General features: G+C 37.1%; 2 protein-coding genes across 2 annotated transcripts; both read left to right on the top strand.

Annotated features, from left to right (window-relative positions):
* Window positions 1-317: 317 nt before the first annotated feature.
* On the top strand, window positions 318-8249 carry LOC103039929 (fucolectin-like). The gene is made up of 8 exons (XM_049472402.1): window positions 318-354; window positions 2113-2163; window positions 3426-3711; window positions 4320-4459; window positions 5641-5729; window positions 5816-5894; window positions 7114-7151; window positions 8163-8249. The coding sequence occupies exons 1-8, from the start codon at window positions 318-320 to the stop codon at window positions 8247-8249; spliced, it is 807 nt and encodes a 268-aa protein (XP_049328359.1).
* Window positions 8250-10080: 1831 nt separating this feature from the next.
* On the top strand, window positions 10081-21462 carry LOC103030053 (uncharacterized). The gene is made up of 11 exons (XM_007253174.4): window positions 10081-10364; window positions 11799-13243; window positions 14119-14678; window positions 15486-15550; window positions 15665-15879; window positions 17305-17546; window positions 18370-18495; window positions 18585-18729; window positions 18835-18867; window positions 19325-19363; window positions 20485-21462. The coding sequence occupies exons 2-11, from the start codon at window positions 11809-11811 to the stop codon at window positions 20724-20726; spliced, it is 3102 nt and encodes a 1033-aa protein (XP_007253236.3). The 5' UTR covers window positions 10081-10364; window positions 11799-11808; the 3' UTR covers window positions 20727-21462.
* Window positions 21463-21706: the final 244 nt, after the last annotated feature.

Raw genomic sequence — 21706 nt, 5'->3', positions numbered from 1 at the left:
ACTGTGTAGCTGTTATTAATAAACCTTTTTCTTAAATAATAGGTCTAGGCTTCTTTAGTGTTGCAAACTTAATTAAAATGTTTTTAAAAGCTCAGTTTTAACGCTCTACTTTCTAAAAAAAAAATGTGGGGTTTAAACCGGGCTCGGGCTCATGATGACAGTTTAAGATTTTTTGGGCCTTATAAAGGGTCTAACAACAACTAAAACTAAACAGTTAAAACAGCCAGAAGCTGTGATTTTTAAAAAAGACAGTGATTTCTCTTTTTTCTTTCTGTTTTTGAAAATTCTGAACTTTTTATATTTTTGTCTAATAGAAAATGACGCTGTCCTTTGAGTGCCTCCTTCTTCTATCAGGTAAACTCTTGACTTTTTTTTTACATTTAAATTTCACAGTTTATCATTAAATTACAATACTAATCTAAAATCCTAAATTACACTAATGAAAGCACAGCTGAAATTAAAAGTGATTTTACTGTATTTAATAAATTATATTATTTCTGTTTATGGTAGTTTTTTAAGAATCTTTGAGGATATGTGAATAAATTATATATGATTAATTTTTAACCTTTTAGACATTTTCTCAAGATTTTCCTCATTTATTTAATCTCCACCTTTAAACTGTAAAAATCCTGTGATTTTCTGAAGTTTTAAGAAGTTAAAGCCTCAGCATTGAGAACAGTGTTACAGGTTGTGTATAATACTGGCGTATATATAATTTTATGTTTATATATTTATTATATATACGGAGTTCTGTCAGTCGGGCTGAAGACGGATGGTTTTGGTTCTGCCTGGACTGTAAAAGCAGCGGAGCGTTTTCTGTTCATTTGCTTTGCAAAGTGAATCTGACCTTCTAAAACCTGCAGAAATAAAGTCTTCATCTCAGAACCAAAGCATGCGTTCACGCATTAACGTCACATGACCAGAGAAAACACTTAAACGTGGAATTATGTAACATCTGGGTGTTAAAAATGATATTTTTTATGATTTTTATTAGTGTTTTATTACATTTAATTCAGTAAACATTAATTGTATGTTTAAAAAGTTAAAATATGACTTTATAAATAATGCAGCTCTTCCAATTACAGAATAAAAGTCCTGCATCCTCCCATCCTCAGGAGTATGAGCCATCAGGGTTGCCAGATTGTTACAGTGGTGTCCAGATAAAACCAAGTCACTGAATAAAACGTGTTTCAAATCCGGCAAAATGCAGAGAAAACCACCCAAAACAAAACAGCTGATGTTCAGCATATCAACAATATTACAGGGTTCATTCCAGCATGATCTTAATTAAAAAAAACGACAGTTAAAAAGATTTTATCTGCATGTGTGTTATATTCTATATGTGTGTTTAATCTAATCCAGGCAGATAGCTAACGTTAGCAGATAGCTATTTAGCACCTAGCTAGCTAGCATACTAACGTTAGCGGTGAGCTAGCTACATTACCGAGGAGAGAATTAAGGTTAGCGGAGAGCTAGCTAGCATACTAATATTAGCGGTGAGCTAGCTATGTTATCGAGGAGAAACCTAAGGTTATTGTTGAGCTAGCTAGCATACTAACATTAGCGGCGAGCTAGCAAGGTACAGAGGAGAGAACTAAGGTTAGCGGAGAGCTAGCTATCATTAGCGGTGAGCTAGCTAACAAATTGACCTTACTGGTGAGTTAGCTAAACTACTGGGAATAGAACTAAGGTTGGCGGAGGTTTCCAATACAAAAAATGATTTTCTCCCAAAGAATTATGACTACATTTTGGGGTCTTAAACTATATTTATCTAGGTCTTAAAAAGCATTAAATTTAACTTTTAAAATGGTGCAAGATCCCTGTTTAATAAACTGCATTGGATTAAGTTGTTTAAGATAATATGCTGCTTATTAAATTAGAATATTAATATGACATAATTTGCACGTAACTTATATTCTGTTCCTCCAGTAACCAAACCATATCTTATAAGGCGCATTCTTCAGCCTCCACGGCACAGGGCAAAAGTCATGGGACACAATACTATTACTTGTGCCATGACATGTCAGTTTTAGCTGCTGTTTTTCTTGTTTCATGTGTTAATTTATAGTATAAAGGGTTAAATATTAACTGTTTAATGGAAACTGTTCTCAGGGCTGCTGTGTTTTTTCTCCACTGTGTCTCCAGACGTGATCAACAAGCAAGGTCAGCATCCACTAAAATCAGCTTTATTTTTATTTAATACCTATTTAAAACATGTACTCATCAAACTCAGGCAGATTTACTTATTTTTTTACAAGATTTCTAATCTGAAGGTGTTAACAAAACTCATTTAAAAAGCATGTTTAAATGCAAGTCCACTAATTCCTTTAATTTTTCTTAAAGAAATGTTTGACTGCATGTTCAAATAATTTATATTTATGAGAAAAAATAATCACTCCTGTTACTGACACTCACTCCTGTTACTTTTTTTATGTTTTGAGTAACAGGATTAAAAGTAACAGGATGGAATTAGCAAAAACATGTAAAATAGCTAAGTGGCGGATATGCTAATAGCATGATGACACTGAGCACATTCTAGTGATTTTCCCAAGATTTGTATTTTAAAAATAAACCAATTAGATGTAAGAATGAATTTAGGTAACAGGACTGAGTGTTGAGATTGAGCTACTCAGTCATCGTTACAATAAAATCAAATATACAGAAAAAACTAATGAGGGAACTTTGGAAATTTATTCTGGTCTTCCCATAATCTTCAGAAGAACCAGCTGATGATGTCACTTCCTGTTGTAGATGTGACTTCCTGTTGTAGAATGATCCAGATGTTTCAGATGATCAGGGTAATGTGTTACGGTAACAGGACTGAGTGAAACCACAACACAGGGACACAACTAAAATGTGTATTTTATAACTTAAATATTATGTATTTATTATGAAAAAATCTATATTTTTAAAGCATATATGTGATTTGTAGTCACACAATAATGCAAAAAAAAAACATCTCTGAAGGATTTTAATAAATATATTTCATGGTAAAGTTTATAGTTAGAGAGTGAGGGACAGGTAACAAATGCTATTTTTTCAGTGTTCTCCTAAGTAGTTTTTAAATAATGTTTTTAATTACATATCGTATTTTTTTGCAATTAGGTCAATGTACAAGACACTTGGCTTAATCATAAAATGTACTTTAAAGTTATTTTGTGTGCACATTTATACATGCGAGTAACACAAAAGTAACTCTGATACTTTTTTTAAAGAAGACACAAGTAACTATAACTAATTACCTTTTCAAAGTAACGTGCCCAACACTGTATATCTTTATATTTATACATCTTTTTTATGCAATGGTTGTGATTTAATCAGGTCATTATAAATGGCAATGTACTGTAGAATTATTTTGTCTTTATATAAATACAATATATAAAATAACACTGAAAAAGCTTTTTATTGTAATGTTTGTTGTGCAGAAGATCTGGCCCTGCGAGGAAATGCAACTCAGTCCTCATCCTCAGATTTTCCTCAGTTTCACGCCGCTCTCGCTAATGATGGAATCACAAACACGAACATCTACGCTCTGTCCTGCTCCACCACGGACCGCGAGAACCAGCCCTGGTGGAGGGTGGATCTGCTGGACGTCTTCAACATCGGTAAAGTGATCGTCACCAACAGAGGAGACTGCTGTCCTGAACGCCTGAACGGGACCGAGATCCGCATCGGAAACTCTTTACAAAACAACGGCAACAACAACCCCAGGTGAGTCCCGCCACTTCCTGGACAAAAGTATTGGGACACCTGCTTATCCATCGTTTCTTCTCAAACCAACAGCCGGCCTCAACAAGGGTTAGAGCTGAGATGCTAACAGACCCAGCACCTGGGCTCAGTAGGACTGCAGAGGGTTAGCAATTTTGCTAACATCCGACCTTAGCAAGGGTTAGAGCTGAAATGCTAATGGACCCAGCACCTGGGCTCAGTAAGATTATAGCTGGCTAGCTGGTTAATGATGCTAACAGCCAGCATTAGCAGGGTTGCTAACGGACCATGCACCTGGGCTCAGCAGACACAAGCTAAGGCTAAATTAGCACAGCTAACATTAAGCTAGCCCTGTACATATATATATATATATATATATATATATATATATATATGTAAAGTGTGATACGTGATGCTGAACACTTTTTATTTTATTAATTAATTTATGCAGTAGAGTAGAGAGTAAAAATGAACTTAAACCTGCAGGAGGGGGGTCTCTGATGTATCCTCTGCACATAAGCTCTCTCCTGCTATACTCTCTTTCTCTATTTCTCTCTCTCTCTCTGTTTCTCCTTCTCTCTCTCTCTCTCTCTCTCTCTCTCTCTCTCCAGGTGTGCAGTAATAAACTCTACGGTTCCTGCAGTTTCGTATAATTTTACGTGTAATATGACGGGACGCTACGTGAATCTGGTGATTCCTGCTGATGGTGCGGTTCTCACGCTGTGTGAGGTGGAAGTCTACAAAGCTCCTGGTTGGTCCAGCGTTCTGCGGTTCTGTAAGGGGGCGGGGTTACCTGTATGGGGTCACCTGTAGAGAAGCTACTGGGGCTCATTTTCACCTGACCAAAAATCTAACGAATATACAGTGGTTTGCAAAGATATTCATACCCCTTTATACTTTTTCACATTTTGTTACCTTATGCCAGGTTCACACTACACGACTGGTTGTGCTGTAATCGCGAGTCCTTCAGTTGTTGAGACTTTCACACTACATGACTGATTGGCGACACAGGGTCACAAATAACACGATTTCTCACTGTGGGAAATCGGCGACTCACATCACAGCTCTCCGTAAACAACGTTTATCATCATGAGAACACACCTGATCTTAACACACTCGAGAACTAGTGATGCCATGCCTGAGAATCTCTATAGAGGAGAATACGCACTTAAAGTGAGTAAAATTTGATCAAATGTTTAAATTTTGGTATCGTTTTCGTTCCAATTCACTTCATTTTATGTTCTACTTTGTGTTGGTTCAACCCTTAAAATCTTAATGAAATACATTTAAGTTTGTGGTTGTAAGGTGACAAAATGAAATGAAAAATTTCAAGGGGTAAAAATTATTTTGCAAGCCACTGTCATTTTACTCCTAAACAAGAGTTATCAGATTATTCATTATTATTATTCATTAGGGGTGGGCGATATGGCTCTAAAATAATATCACGATATTTCAGGGTATTTTTGTGATAACGATATACTTGGCGATATAGGAAAACTAAAATAATTAATTCATTCATTTCAGGAATATAGTATAATAGTATAACAGTATAATTATAATGTGGGAAAATAAATAATATAGCATAAAATAATATAATGCAGCAAATAATATTGCAGAATATTTAGTGCATGCATATAAACTGCAAACTAAAACAATTATACAATAAATACACCTAAAGCTTCACAGTAAATAATAGACTACTTTTAAGACAGAACAGCCCTATTATCACGATATGGGTTTTTAATATCATGGTATTTCTGTATCACGATATATTGTATACGATATAATATTGTCCACCCCTATTATTCATATGTTAATTAGATTCATGACACAGTCTATCATTTCTGCTATTTTCTACACACATTGTTTTATAAATTTGTGAATTATTTCCTTTAATTCTAGATAATAAACTTTAATTCTCCTCTATTAAAGAGCTTATTAAGAAAGGAAACCTGAGGATGAAGATGTACAGCAGTGAGAACCTGGGTGACTCTACAGTAACAGATAAAGTTCTTCAGCAGGTGAGAAAGAGAGAGAGAAACAATGATCAAAAATCTGATTTTTTATCAGTAAATTTGTTTAATTTTCAGTCATTTTTTCTCTACAGATTAAATCTGCTGCCCTCAGAGCAGCGCCTCCTACTGAGCTGCACTGGACCCGCAATCCAGAAAAGCTCAGAACTAAAGGTAACTACATAATAATACAGTAAGAATGTGGGTGTAGTGTAATGTGAGGTGCTCACAAAATAACTTTAAAATACATTTTATTATTAAGCATAGTGTATTGTACATTGACCTAATTGCAAAAGTAAGATATATAAATAAAAACATTAATAAAAACTACTTAGAACACTGAAAAATAGCATTTATTACCTGTCCCCCCACTCTCTAACTATAAACTTTACCATGAAATATATTTATTAAAATCCTTCATATATATATATATATATTTATATTTGTTGCCCTGTTGTTTGACTCCAAATCCTGTCTATGCTTTAAAAATATTTTTCATAATAAATCCACAATATTTAAGTTAAAATACACATTTTAGTTGTGTCCCTGTGTTGTGGTTTCACTCAGTCCTGTTACCGTAACACATTACCCTGATCATCTGAAACATCTGGAACATTCTACAACAGGAAGTCACATCCACAACAGGACGTGACATCATCAGCTGGTTCTTCTGAAGATTATGGGAAAAACAAAATTCCAAACAAACAAAGTTCCCTCATTAGTTTTTTTCTCTGTATATTTGATCTTATTGTAACTGTAATGACTGAGGAGCTCAGTCTCAACACTCAGTCCTGTTACCTAAATTAATTCTTACATCTTATTGGTTTATTTTTAAAATACAATTTTTAAAAATCACTAGAATGACATCATTGTCCTCATGCTATAAGCATAGGTGCCATTTAGCTATTTCTATTTTCTGCTAAAAACTCATTCCTGTTACTCAAACCATAAAAAGTAACAGGAGTGAGTTCCAGTAACAGGAATGATTTAATTGTTTTGTCATTAATATCAATTATTCGAACATGCAGTCTATAACCATTTCTTTAAATTAAAGACTTTCTTGAGAGAAAATGAAAGGAGTTAGTGGATTTGCTTAGGTTATATTTTCATTGTTTTTGTGTGGACAGGTAAAAAATGAGCTTTATGAAAACACTGCCATTAAATTAAAGCACCTGATTCTGATTCTATATCTCAACTTCCTCCCTTACTCCCTATATAGTGAACGTAGTGATCATAGGACGGTGTGTATATATAAATAAATGTAAATACTGCCCTAATAAAAATATATCATCTTGCACAGGCAGTAGTGGTTGGCCAGTAATTTGGGTTGAACCACTTATTTTTTTTTCCTTTTTTTTTCTTAATCATGTGTTGTGTGTTGATGACTTATTAGGTACTGTCTCCCTCTACAGGGATAGCATGCTCATGCAGGCAATATATACATATATAATTCATAAAGTTTTAAGAGTTCAGAAATCAATATTTGGTGGAATAACCCTGGTTGGTTTTTAATCACAGTTTTTTTCATGCATCTCCTCCACCAGTCTTACACACTGCTTTTGGATAACTTTATGCTGCTTTACTCCTGGTGATAAAATACAAGCAGTTCAGTTTGGTGGTTTGATGGCTTGTGATCATCCATCTTCCTCTTGATTATATTCCAGAGCTTTTCAATTTGTTAAAATCAAAGAAACTCATCATATATATATAAATAAAATAAAAAAATAAAAAGGAAATCCTGACTAAGAAATAATTTTTATATAAAATGACCTATTTTACAATGATTACTTTTCTTAAAAATAAATGTTAATGTTAAAAATGAGATTTTATATATATATATATATATGTGCAAATTTAAAGGGGATGGAAATCTGTTTGAAAAAAAAAACAAATTATGCCCTGTCAGTCTGGTTGAGTTGGATTTACCGAAATTATTTGATGTAATTTGTTGTTTATTTAGTTATTAATATGCCTTAATCGAAGATTAATAGTAATGTTTTTTATATAATTCGCTTTGCACACTAATTCTCTATGTAAGCCTTTTTAATCTCTACTTTGTGATCAGGTAGATACAATATATTTTTATTTAATTTATGTATAATACAGATTTTAAAAACTTATAGAAAATTAGATGGAGAGAGAGAAAATTAAGGAAACACGCCCAGTATACGAATAGATTATGTCAGAAGCCAATAGAAAAGAAGACTGAGACAAAACTTTATTTAGTCGTAATAGTAATAGTTATTTAATTCAACTCAAAAATCCCATTTGAATGTACAGTTTATTTGGCCATAAATGTTCACTTAACTCAAAATAGGTAAGTAATGTTTTGAAATATCCAATTTTACATAAAACAGACTTAATTCATGCTAATCGTAGGTTTAGAGTGTGAGCTGGACTGAGCTTCATTTATTCTGCTCTTCTGTTGTTCTGTAGATGTAGGTGGCCGTAACCAGCCCTGTGGTAACTCTTGAAGATGATGAAGAGGCTGAAGAGGAGGAGGAGGAAGATGATGATGAAAAACGATAAGAAAGCACAGTAGAAGAAGTGTAGTTAAGTGTAAATGCAGATATTAACTTGATCTTTCTCCTTAAAGGAAACCTGTTTCTCTTTAAAAGGGTGTAATTAAATGATAAAGGTATGAAACTACCGTTATATAGGGGAGGGGTACACAATAATACATAATAAATAATAAAAAGTGACATTATTGTGGTCATGTTGTGTTTTTATTCCTTATTTATTTTTATTTTATCGTAAAATCCTCATTCATACCTTCAGGAAATAGACTTTTAAGATAAAAAATCCAAAAGACTTCTCTCTTTTTTTCTTTTTTGTTCGTATTACCTCCTCTTTGTGTAGTTTGTATTTGTTAAATCCCTCAAAAAAGAAAAAGAAGAAATAGAATGGCCTTTTTCTTAAAAATGGCGTGCTACAGGGTTAGTTAAATCATTCCTTGCAATCGAGTTTCTATGTTCTGTAATTCTGTCCGTAATTTTAGTGGTCTAGAGGTGTCTCCCACATTTACTTTTCACATGGCCCCTTAGGAAGATTAATTGCCCACTCCTGGCCTAGGTTTTATTCAGTCAGTGGAGCACCTGTGTTTTCTGTTATCAAGATAAACAAGCACAACTGAAGAAATGTACCTTAGAAAACCTTATTTTGAGGATTGTTCAGACGTACAATATTTCTTCCTCCTTTAGCGAGACAGGATCCCGGTCCTGTATGAGTGAAAGTATAGTACCTGCCCGATGGGAGGCATGGCCAGAGGTTCAACATGTTCCAACATGATCAACATGATCCTTCTGCCTGCTAAGGAATGCAGGACTTTTACACAATATACTTAAAATTTACTTTAACATCCACGAGATCACATGTTAAAACAGGAATTTACAACAGTTCAGTTAGGAAGTTTAGTAATATTTCAGTATAGGGGGAGCTGTGATGCCCTGGCATTCGAAAAGAACACACTGACTTGTGAGGTGCTATCTTGTGAGAAAGGCTGAACACTAGGCAGCATGAGTTGGATGATGGTGGGTCTCTGACTGAATTTTACAAAGTTGTGGTGCAAGAATTCAACATTTAACAACTAACATTTAGCAGTTTTCCTCAGGTGTGTGTCTTTAGCTTTCAAGAGAGAGAGAGAGAGAGAGAGAGAGAAAGTGTGGGAGAAAGAGAGGGAGGGGGAGAGTGAGGAGAGTGAGTAAGTAAGCAAGAGAGAGGGAGTGAGTGAGAGAGAAAGAGTGAGTGAGCAAAAAATGGGGTGAGAGAGAGGAAGTGGAGAGGGAAGAGAGAGAAAGAGTGAGAGAGCGAGACAGGGAAGAGCAAGAAAGAGGGAGAGACAGAGAGAGGGGGAGAAAGTGGGCAAAGGAGAGAGAGGAAAAGAGAGCGAGAGAGACAAAGGGAGGGAGAGAGTGAGAAGGCGGGAGAAGGAGAAAGAGAGAAAGTGAGTGAATGAGAGTGAGGGGGAGAGAGAGAGTGAGAAGGGGTGGACTGAGAGAGAGGGAGTGAACGAGGGAGAGCGAGAAAGGGAGTTAGTGAGTGAGCAAAAAGTGGGGGGAGAGAGGAAGTGAGAGAAAGAGGGAGATACTACGAGGTAGGGAAGGAGAGAGAAAGAAAAAGAGGGGGGAGAGTCAGTGAACAAGGGAGAGAGAGGGTAAGTGAGTGAACGAGGAAGAGAGTAAGTGACCTAGAGGGAGGGAAAGAGAGGGGGGAGAGAGAGAGAGAGAGGGAGAGAGAGAGAGAGCAAAAAAATAGTGTGAGTGAGAGAGGGGGAGAGAAAGAGAGAAGCAAAAAAATAGAGAGAGAGAGAAAGGGAGAGGGAGCGAAGGAGAGATGAAAAGTGGAAGAGAGAGAGAGAGAAAGGTAGAGGGAACGAGGGAGGAAGAGAGAGAGAGACATAGTTCAATGTTTTAAAAATGTTTTAAAAATGCCCTTCCTGGTTGTAAATCACTTCCTCTCTGCTGAGAATCAGATTGAGCTTTAAAGTAAAACAGCAGGTTTGAGTTAATCTGATCCACTGAACTCCAGAACTGAGTCTTCTGTACTCTTCTGTTCTGTGGATCTCTCCACCCACACTTCTCTGGATCTCTCCACCCACAGTTCTGTGGATCTCTCCACCCACTCTGCTCCGCAGCCCTGGAGTCGGTAAGGCTTGAGAACGCTGATTTTACTCTGCTGTTTGTGTTTACAGGGACTTTTCTTTAACTCCTTTAACTCTGTCTGATTACTGTAGTGTTAAATACTGTAGAGGGAGCAGTTTAGGTCTTTTTTAAGCTGAAGAATTAAGTAGATTTCGTTTGCAATACTCCCGGCCCAACCAGGAACTCTGTTTCACACAGACACTTTCGTTTACCTGTAACCCCTGTTCCTCCTCTTCTTCTTCTTCCTGCACTCGCTGCTCCTGCTCTGCTGTGATTATTCTACCACTGTTGTGGAAACACCAGTATGGACCATGAGGTTCCAGTCTGGAGTTCTGTAGTTTCTGTTCTAATGTTTAGTCGTAATTGTCAAGCTCCCAACAGGCTTACAATGCCCTTGAATGCCTTACAATGATAAAGATAGGGGCTTAGAGCTGCTCATGCAAAGAAATGGCATTTTTCACACCATTAACAAACTAAAAGTAGCTCCACACTTCATTGGTAGAATTCTGAGAGCCATGACATTTAAAAAGGAGGCACTGAGGACTTTGAAAGTGCACAGATAATTTATTGAAAATCTGAAAGAATAGGTAGGATCAGGGACTAGATGATGAATTCTTTGGAAATGCATTAATATTATAGAGATATTGATTAAACTGTTGACTAGAAAAAAATGACTTTATCCTCTATTATACCAAAGTTAGTTCCGACCCTGCGGCTGAGAGGCATTCTATGAGTGCCGAAGCTGTCCATGTATTACTCCGCCACATACAGGTAATCTAACAATAGAGAGCTTACAAACCAAACAGCTATTTTCTCCTCCTCTTGAACTCAAAATATTTAAAAAAAACAGTGATAATGGAACTGTGGTATAATCGCAATACTACACTCGAGGGTCATGCTATAACATGTAATATTGGCACTGCTGTGCTGATCTACGACCGCATCACAGCAGTACCAATATAACACATTATAGCACTGCCTCTTGTGTATTATTGCTTACTCATATTCCTAATTATTGAGCATTTAGCCCCTATAATAATGTAAGAATGCACACTGGCATTAGCGTTCCTGTGGTGAATGCTTCTGACCTGACTGTTGAAGTCTCTCTTTACAATGCGTAAACCAGTTCTAGACGAGGCAGTGGGAGCAGGTTAATCTGGTCTAGTCAGAACTGTAAAATGTTTTGTGATTCACTTTCTGCTTTACTTTAGGATAATGTGAGGTGAAAGAGAAAAAAGGTGTGCACTGAAACGTGATTGAAACGAGTATGAACTTTTTTCCTGAATGGGCCATATCTGTTCACACCAGCGTTTCAGTTCATAGCACAGGTCAAGATGTTTTAGAGGTCCTAGAGAGTGGGTTGGTTCATTAGCTCAGATAATTTTGGATGAAATTTGGCTTAAAAAATGTATGTCTACTTACAAATCTCAATTTTCAGTTACAGCCTTATGGATCCATTGAAGTCCAGACTTCTTCTCCTCGAGAGTCATTTTACCTGGGCTCTGAGTGAGGAGGATTTCAGTCTCCACGACTTGGTCAACCGCTTAAGAGAGCAGATTGAACTGGAATTGAAATCTGGAGAGGCGAGAGTCACTCGTTCGTATTGCTCTTTGGCGTATGTTAGGTATCTCTATGGCGATCTGGTTGAAGCGCTTGCAGATCTTAGCAAATCTGAGGACCATGCCAAACGACACTTTGGTGAGAGGAGTGAGAAGTTTCTCATGGTCACCTATGGGGACTTCGCCTGGTTGTACTTTCACATGGGGAAAGTCTCTTTGGCTGAAGATTATTTGAAGAAAGTGGATGAGATCAGGGTAAAGTTTGGATCCAGTAACGAAGTCCACAATGAGGTGCTCAGGGAAAAAGGATGGGCCTTCCTTAAGTTTTCTAGAAAGTACTACAATGGTGCTGGAGAATGCTTCAGACTGGCCCTCGAAACAAATCCAGATGACCGTGACTTAAACGCTGGTTATGCTATTGCTTTATATCGCACAACATTGGATCCCCCAGGTTCACGTGACTCGATGACTATTGCCCAACTCAAACGTGCCATTGACTTGAATCCAGAAGATGCCGTTCTCCTTGTGTTTTTGGCCCTCAGATTAATCCAGATAAACAAGAGTCCATCTAGCCCTCACTCCAAAGTGCAGGATCCCTTTCAGATGATCGAATCTGTTGAGGCAATCATGTTGGTAGCGAAGGCGCTTAAGATGTCGCCTGAGAATCCACATGTAATGCGATATGTAGCGATATTCTGCCGTAAGCTGGGATCTGTCGACTTTGCCATTTGCCAGCTGGAGAAAACACTTGTACACACCCCCGATTCAGCCTTCACCTATCATCAGTTAGGCGTATGCTACATGACAAAAAAGATAGAATTTGAAAAGAAATATGGACACTGTCGTAAAACTGAAAACTATGAAGCACAGAACTGTCTTCGGAAGAGCATCTACCTCATGGAAAGAGCCGTTTCGCTGAAGCCCACGTTTATTGTTGCTTTGGCTACACTGGCGGTGCAATACGGACAAATGGGAAACATTTTGAAGGCGGAGGAGCTTTTCCAGCAGGCATTTCAACTTGCTTATGAGAAGAAGGAGCATCTCCAGGTAGTCTACGAATTGTATGGCCAATTTCAGCTGTACAGCAAAAGATCTGAGCAGTCTGCAATTTACTATTACATGGAGGGTCTAAAGCGACAAGATGATAAACAAGAGTGGGAGAGGTGTGAAAAAGAACTGAGGGAAATTGCTGAACATCGAGCTGCAAGGGATCCAAAAGACAGTAAATCATACGCCATAGAAGGATTTATTCACGAGCTGAAGGGCGAAAAGCTAAATGCAGAAGCGTGCTATAAGAAAGCCTTGACCACGGGTGTTGCAATTGGTAAGTAAGCCTGTTAAAGCCCTTCTAATGAATGCATGCACTTTAATGCACCCATTGCTGACAAGCATGAACCTGTTACTCCCTTAGCATTGACTAGAAGTACTTCTAGGATAAGTTGTGGACGAGGTTGTCTGGATTATTGATCTACAATCTACAAAATAAATTAAGGGCCATTCCACCGAATGGGAGCCATTTGCTTGTTGTAACTCCTCCAAATTAAACTTATATTTTTAATCTTTTTTTAAACTCTGAATCTAATAACACCTATATTTATCAAAACATGTACTGATCAAACTCAGGCAGCTTTATTTAATTATTTACAAGTTTTCTAATTTCAAGGTGTTTACAAAACTCATGTGACATTTTAAAAATCGTTTAAAAGCAAGTCCACTAATTCCTTTGATTTTCTCTTAAGAAAGTCTCTATTTTAAAGAGAAATTATTTGACTGCATGTTCAAATAATTGATATTTATGACAAACCAATTAAATCACTCTTGTTATTGGCACTCACTCCTGTTACTTTTTTTGTTTTGAGTAACAGGACTGAAAGCAACAGGAATTAGCTTTAAGCATAGAACATTCTAGTGGTTTTCCCACAATTTGTATTTTAAAAATAAACCAATAAGATGTAAGAATTCATTTAGGTAACATTTCATATCTTACTTTTGCAATTAGGTCAATGTACAAGACACTATGCTTAATAATAAAATGTATCTGGGGACAGAAATGGCACCCAATCTTTGGAAGAAGCCTTAAAAAAAAAGAAGAATAACATTGAAATACTTTGAAAGGGAAGGTGTATCCAAACGTTTGCTTACATTTAGTGCTGTACCTCATTATTCTATTGATGCATTTGCTTTTTTTTTATTTCACAGGAGAAAGTCCTCTGCTTACAGAGCTAAGAGTTTGGCTTTTAGCATTCAAGGGAGCAGAGGAACGTGCTAGAAACGTGATCCTAGACAGTCGTTCCCGTGCTGAGGAGGTGCTGGGTTTTGGAAGACCAGTGCTTCAAAAAGGAACGATGGCTAAGAAAACTGTGTGCCTGGTTGAGACTGATCTTTGCAATGCCAAGAAAATTCTCCCAAGAGAACGGTCCCTTCTTGCCCCTGGACCCCACGCCATCGTTCTTGCCTTTCTTCACGAGGGACAACTCAAGAAGACCAGATCAGTCCTACAGGATCTGGAGATCTTTGGTCGGAGCTTCTGGAAGCATGTGATCGTGTTGTTTACTAATAAAACCACTTCCTTAAAGGGAAGTGTAGCGCAGTGGCTCCTGCAGAAATGTGGAGGCAGGTTCTACATTGCTGGGGTTGGGACTCGGACAGCTCAGGCCATGGAGTTCTCCGAGAGGATTATGACCATGATTTCAAGGAACAAGACCATGCACCTGATAGTCCCAGCACTTGTGAACCGGTCCTTCTTAAAGATGGTTACGGTATGTTTTTTTTATTTTTTATAGAGAATAGCCAGATTAAATATATCTTATTGTATTTTTTCCCACTATATAAGGAACTTCTTATTTAGCAGGTCTTAACCAGGTTAAGTAAAGCTAAGCTAGGTAAACAAAACTGTCAAACGAGCGCAGGATGTTAATCTACACAGATTTCTCTCCTGAAAACTGTTTATTTGGGTGAGTAAAGCGCTTCGGTTTATTTACAGTAAGCTTACATTCCCAAATTTCTCCATCACTAAGACTGAAGCATTAGCATTAGCAGTTAAATATAGTTGCCTCTGAACGATGAAAGAGCTAACTAACACTTAGCATGGTTAGCAGCCAATGCTGATGATAATGCTGCTCCAGCAGTGCTAGCCAGGGTTAGGAGCAGGTTACAGTCTGATAATACTCACCTCTGATGATGAAAGAGATAACCAACACAGCGTGGCTAGCGTCTAATGCTAATGTTGCTTCAGCAGTGCTAGCTGGGGATAGGAGCAGGCTACAGTCTGATAATCCTCCCCACTGAACGGAGAAATAGCGGTCAACGGCTAATGCTAATGCTAATGCTACTCCAGCCCCGGTTCTGGAGAATTGATCTGAAACTCCTGTATAACTCTGTACTTCAGCAGAGTGGCTTTACTGCTCCTTAATACCTGACTGATAGAATTCATACATAAGGAGCACCGGATTATAAGAAGCTCTGATGATTTTTGGGAAAATTAAAAGAGTTTAAGTGCATCTTATATTGAGAAAATACTGTACTGTATATCTGTATAGAGCTTAATCATGTTTTAATGTTCACAGGAGACAGAAAGTGAAAATAAATTTACACCAGAAGTGATAACTGAGGAGGGCCAATTGAAGTACAGGTAATGTGCAATATGATCATCATAAATATCATAAAATTGAGTAAAAATTAACAGTGGAGTGATTTTGCTTGAGATCACAGAAAAAAGACTCACTTTGAGATTTTCGCTCTGCAGGTTTCTGTGCAAACATGCCGGATGGTTCCATTGTTCTTTCACCAGGCTGGGATTCAGAATGAATGGAGAAGGAGAGGTGGTGTACAGAACTGTGGACGAGGACAGCAGCTGCTCAGCTTCACCCAATCAGTATTCAGCAGGTCCTCTGTACGATATCACATGTGTCGGGGGTCAGCTCTCTCATCTTCAGCTCCCCCACTGCGAGATCTCCCCAGGTAAATTATTAATCCAGATTAGTGCTGGTCGATATGACCAAAATTTATATTGCGATATATTCCTTAATTTCGGTCGATGCGATATAATTTCGATATCAATATTACTTTGGCCTCAGAAAAACTGCTAAGAATGAATCAGATTAGATGTATTCATAGTAGTCATAATATAAATAATATATTATACAGCAAAATCCACAGTTAATCCTGCAAAAACACACACACTACTGTTGGCTACTATCTTTCATCAGCTTTCTCACCATTAAATTTTAATTCGTATTTTTCAGGATCTCTCCCACAGGAATCATTTGTTATTTAAGTCTAAATAAATAGAAAATAACAATGTAAGTGAAAATCCCTGTAGATAAATAAGGCTTTTGTCCCTCAACTCATCCACATATTTTGACTTTGTGACTACAATATTAAATGTTAAGGCTAATGTCTTTTAAAAAGCTTGGATGTTGTTCATTTTCAAAGTAGCCTAATAAAAAGATACTAAAAGCCTAATAACTAATTCCTGACCAGGTCTACTGAAGCTTATGAAGCATGTTTTGCAGCTACTCAAAAAAGGCAGTATACGTCTTGAAGGAGCTTTCGACACCAACCTTAAACACGGACAGCGGTATAACAGCATTTAAGGCGGAATCGTAAATTAGCCGAATTTAAGGTGGGATAGCAAATTCATGTGAGTTATTTATGTAGGGAACAGTGTGTTTTAAGTGCATATTTAAGAAAGCTAAGTAGATATAAAGCTAATCACACGTAATGCTGTAGCGTGAGCAGCTCACGCACCTTAACTTAGACACACCTGATCTATAATGATCCAGCAGCAGCAGGTAAACGAGAGGAATATAATATTATTAATATGAAATGGTATGATCCACTTTAGGGGGGGTTTGAAATCGTATCACAGTATTCTTCCAGACATTAATACTGCCTGTAATTAGTAAAGGATATTTAAATGTTTTGACCCCCCCAAACTATTGTTTTTACCCCTTTAGAGTGGCTTGAAGTCTTAATCGGGGGGTCTGATCCCCCCCAATACCCCCCGTAATTTGCACCCTGCTTGTGTATTGCCATCAGAGGCACTAATTTGGCATCTAAAATGTCCTGTGCTAGAGCCTAGCATAGCTTAGCTTAGCTTATCCTAGCCTGTGTGATTACGTCATCACGCACTGACGTAGCCCCGCTACGGAGGCTGATTGTGTTCAGCTCTGCTTGAATGCAGCGAACTGACAAGTAAAAAACGCCTGTCCATGACAGATTCTCTAAATAATACATATTAAAATACTGAAAAAATGATATAATCGTTATTGAAACATTTCTTATCGTAATAAACACCATTATCAAATTATTGTCCTAATCCAGATCAATGTAATTGGATTGGAGGACTGTGCTTGATTTTATTTTGTTTTAATTTCCCTGCAGATGACTGTCGCTTCATGACTGTGGAGCATTACACTGAAGGGAAGGTGGAGGTCCTGAAAGCTGATTATATCACACACACTCATGTGAGCGTGAGGGTTCCAGGACTGTCACTGTTTCAGCTGAAATACATGCTGAACTGGTTTAAAGGTAAAATCAGGGGACAGCTGATACTGACATATTACCCTCTACCCAAACACCGGCTGCACGTGTTCCTACGGCCTCATAACACAGACCTGCACAAGGTAAGGTCCTTAAAGATCATTCATTCCATTAAAAAAAATACTGTTTCATTAAACAAGAAATTACATGTATAAATGTGCACACAAAATACATTTTATTGTTAAGCATAGTGTATTGTACATTGGCCTAATTGTAAAAGTAAGATATGTAATTAAAATATTAATAAAAAATAATTATAACACTGAAAAATAGCATTTGTTACCCATTCTCCCCACTCTTTAACTATAAACTTTACCATGAAATATAATTATAATTTTTGTAATTATTTTTTTAATTGTTCTGTGACTCCAAAACAGGAAGTGACATCATCAGCTGGTTCTTCTGAAGATCATGGGAAGACCAGAATTAAATTCCCTCATTAGTTTTTCTGCATATTTGATCTTATTGTAACAGAAAATCTCTAGAATGTGCTCAGTGTCCTCATGCTATTAGCATAGCCGCCATTTAGCTATTTTTCATGTTTTTGATAATTCTACGCTAAAAACTCATTCCTGTTACTTTCAGTCCTGCTACTTATAACATCAAAAGTAACAGGAGTGAGTTCTAGTAACAGGAGTGTTTTTTTTTGTCTTAAATATCAATTATTTGAACATGCAGTCGACCATTTATTTAAAATAAAGACTTTATTAAGAGAAAATGAGGAATTAGTGAACTTGCTTTTACACATGCTTTTTAAATGTTTTAATTTTTTATCAACATTAGGTTAATTCCATTTCTAGCCCATGCTAAGACATTTATACATTTGTATTCTACCTGAAAGAGCTAGTTATAACTGTACACAACTCTTGGTTTTGAGCTGAAATAATGCAAATAAATGTTTTGCAGCTACTCAAAAAAGGCAGTATACGTCTTGAAGGAGCTTTCGACACCAACCTTAAACACGGACACCGGTACAACCTGACCTGTGAAGATGTAGAACAACAGGAAAGGCAGCAGAAAATACAAGACAGTGTGAGTAGGGAGACTATGAACTCCCAAAACCAGATTAACATCTGTATAACGTGCTGAATGTGTACCTTTTCCTATATCGCTGCATAAAGGACGGTCTTTTCCTGAGACACATCTTCACCGACAACCCAACGTTTGTGATCCACCTGGAAAGAAACACAATGAACATAAAGTTACATCTAAAGGAGAAAGGCACCGATAAAATGGTCTGGGGATATGATTTACCAGACCTTAGAGGTGAGACCATCCATAAATCAGATATATTTTACAGGTGTATATATGTATTTAAATACTAGCTGTATGTAAATTAATGAATTTCTCATTGTTTTTGTTTCTCTCCAGAATATCAGGACAGAAGCACTTCATCCGATGAAAGTAAGGAACGTTTTTAAAAAATTAACTGTAATAGTACCATATTATTCGCACTATAAGGCGCACTATCAGTGAATGTCTATTTTGTGGTCTATTTGCACATGTAATATACATCGGATTATAAGAGACAACTAAGTTAAGTAAAGTTAAGCTAAGTAAACAAAACTGTAAACGAGTGCTGGATGTTAATCTACACAGATTTCTCTCCTGAAAACTGTTTATTTGGGTAATTAAAGCATTTGGGTTTATTTACAGTAGGCTTAGGTTATCGAATTTCTCCAGCACTAAGGCTGGAGCATTAGCATTAGCGGCTAACTGCTAGCCACCCGACAGCGCTACACTAAAGAACCCTGATCTTAGACCACCTGAAACCAGCAAACTATGGTCTTTACATTACTGAAAACATAATCTGAGAGTAAATGCTAATCTTTTACCTGTTTTCCTTTCTCACCTCTCTCAGGTTATCAGAGAAAGATCACTACACCGGATAAAAAGAAATGTATGTATCCTTTTTTTATTTGGATCTCCATTTATTTTGTTGTTTCCAATCAGAATATCTACAGATGCAGAAATCTGATGCTGATATCTGCTGAAAGACAGTTAATTGTGCAATATGAAGATGTTTGTTGAGCCTTTATTTGGGAATTATGATGCTAAGAAGAATTTTCCTTGGAACTTCCAAAGGAAGTCTTTTAAATTTTTGGACAAAACATTAAATATTTTGGGTTCACACTGACTGCAGTCAATTAAAATTCTATATACTGTTTTTTTCGCACTATAAGATGCACTTAAAATCCTTAAATTGTCCCACAAATCATCAGTGCGGTGTTATAGTTTAGTTCTATAGTTTAGCTCTCCCGCACCAAGACTGGAGGCTGGAGCAGTATTAGCATTATCTGCTTACTGTGCTGGTATTAGGGGCCTGTAGCCTGCTCCTAACCCCGACTAGCACTGCTGGAGCAGCATTAGCATTACCCGCTAACCACAGTGCTAGTGCTAGTTAGCTCTTTTGCCATTCAAAGGTGAGTATTATGTAGCCTGCTCCTAACTCCGACTAGCACTGGTGGAGAAGCATTAGCATTACCTGCTAACCGCGCTAACAACTAGTTAGCTCTTTCTCCATTCAGACGTGAGTATAACGGACTGTGGTTTGCGCTTTTGCCATGTTGAAACAAGCTATTTAGTATGAACCCCTAGCTAATATCACCCTAGCTTACCGGAACACATTTAGAGTTTCTTAGTGTAGGGCAGTTGGGTGACATTTACTAGCACTAACAGTTAGCCGCTAATGCTAATGCTAATGCTGCTGCACCCAGCCGTAGTGTAAATCTGGAAATCTAAGCTTACTGTAAATAAAGAGAAGCGCTTTACTCACCCAAATAAACAGTTTTCAGGAAAGAAATCTTTGTAGATAAATTTATAATCTGTTGCGCCTTGTGTATAAAAACTGATCAGATAATAGACGTTTATTGATGGTGCTCCTTATAGTACGAAAAATACGGTAATGTTGGGTGATGTTGGGTTGTAGGGAAACTAAGGAGCGTTTCTGAAATGCGGTTTTAGTGCTTCTTTCTTGTCTGAATAAATATTTACTAACTCTGATTTTGTGTTTCCTTGCAGGCATGGACTTCTTTCTCGGGAATTGGGATGAACTGGTCCAAAAGGTCACCAATGTGGACGCCATTCTGGATCGCCTGGTTCGATTCATTTGTTCAGAAAACATAAATGAGATCAGAAACCAGAGCACTCCACAGGCCAAAACCAGGGCTCTACTTAATTTAGTGGGGAAAACTCTGTCACCACAGGAACTCTATCGAAGTCTAGCAGATGTTCATCCAGACCTGGTGAAGGACATGCTGTGAAATAAACAGAGACTGACCAGGACCATGTGATTAGTCGTGAACATAGACTTTCTACGAGCCTTAACCCTGGAATTCCACCTACGGTTCAGAGAAAGCCTCTCTGATGTTGAGGCTTAAAGGAGAACTCCGGTGTAAAATTGACTTTGGGTGTAGTAAAACATGATGAAGAGTACTAACCCGTCTCCTATTTCCGGCAGCTTTCCGAGATCCAGCAATTTTATTCTGTTTGTCCAAATACCCTTTAGAATGGGTCTTAATGGGGCATATTTTGCCCCTGCAGAAAAATGTCACTTTTAACACCGTTATCCAGCTCAAAGTAGCTCCACACCTCATTGATAGAATCCAGAGAGCCCTGACACTTAAAACGAGGCATTAAAATAGGAATCTGCCAAAGTCAGAGCTCACCTGACTACCTGACTAAAGGGAATGATGAGCAAGTTGTATAAAACATTGAGAAACGTTCTTATAACATTCAGTTAACTAAAAAAACTAAAACAGTGTAGAAATTACATTTGTTCGCACTTTACCGAGGAATTGTTTAAATTTAACACCAGCTTTTTCATTATTTCTTCTGAAATCAAGAGAATTCAAGAGTTTATGATGCTTTTGTTGGAATAACTGTCTCTACTGTAACAATGCAATGTTAAACTGTTTTTGTACTAATTGTTGTATATCTTGTAAATTGTAAAGAATGTGAATGAAAACATATAGAGTGATTAAATCACTATTTATTTTATTTACTGTAATACTGTAATGTTATTTATTATTTAATCGGAGATGTTGTAATACCGAGTTTGTCCACAGGAGGGCAGAAATTTAAATATTATTTATATTTAAGGAGAGATGCTGTAATACTGAGTTTGTCCACAGGAGGGCAGAATAATTATTTAATTTATTTAATTAAAAATTGCTGCAATACTGAGTTTGTCCAGAGGAGATATGAAATGAAAATATTATTTACTATTTAATCAGAGATGCTG

This window comes from Astyanax mexicanus, chromosome 25 (assembly GCF_023375975.1).
Source record: "Astyanax mexicanus isolate ESR-SI-001 chromosome 25, AstMex3_surface, whole genome shotgun sequence".
In the NCBI taxonomy this organism is placed as follows: Eukaryota; Metazoa; Chordata; class Actinopteri; order Characiformes; family Acestrorhamphidae; genus Astyanax; species Astyanax mexicanus.
This window is presented reverse-complemented; position numbering and strand designations above follow the sequence as displayed.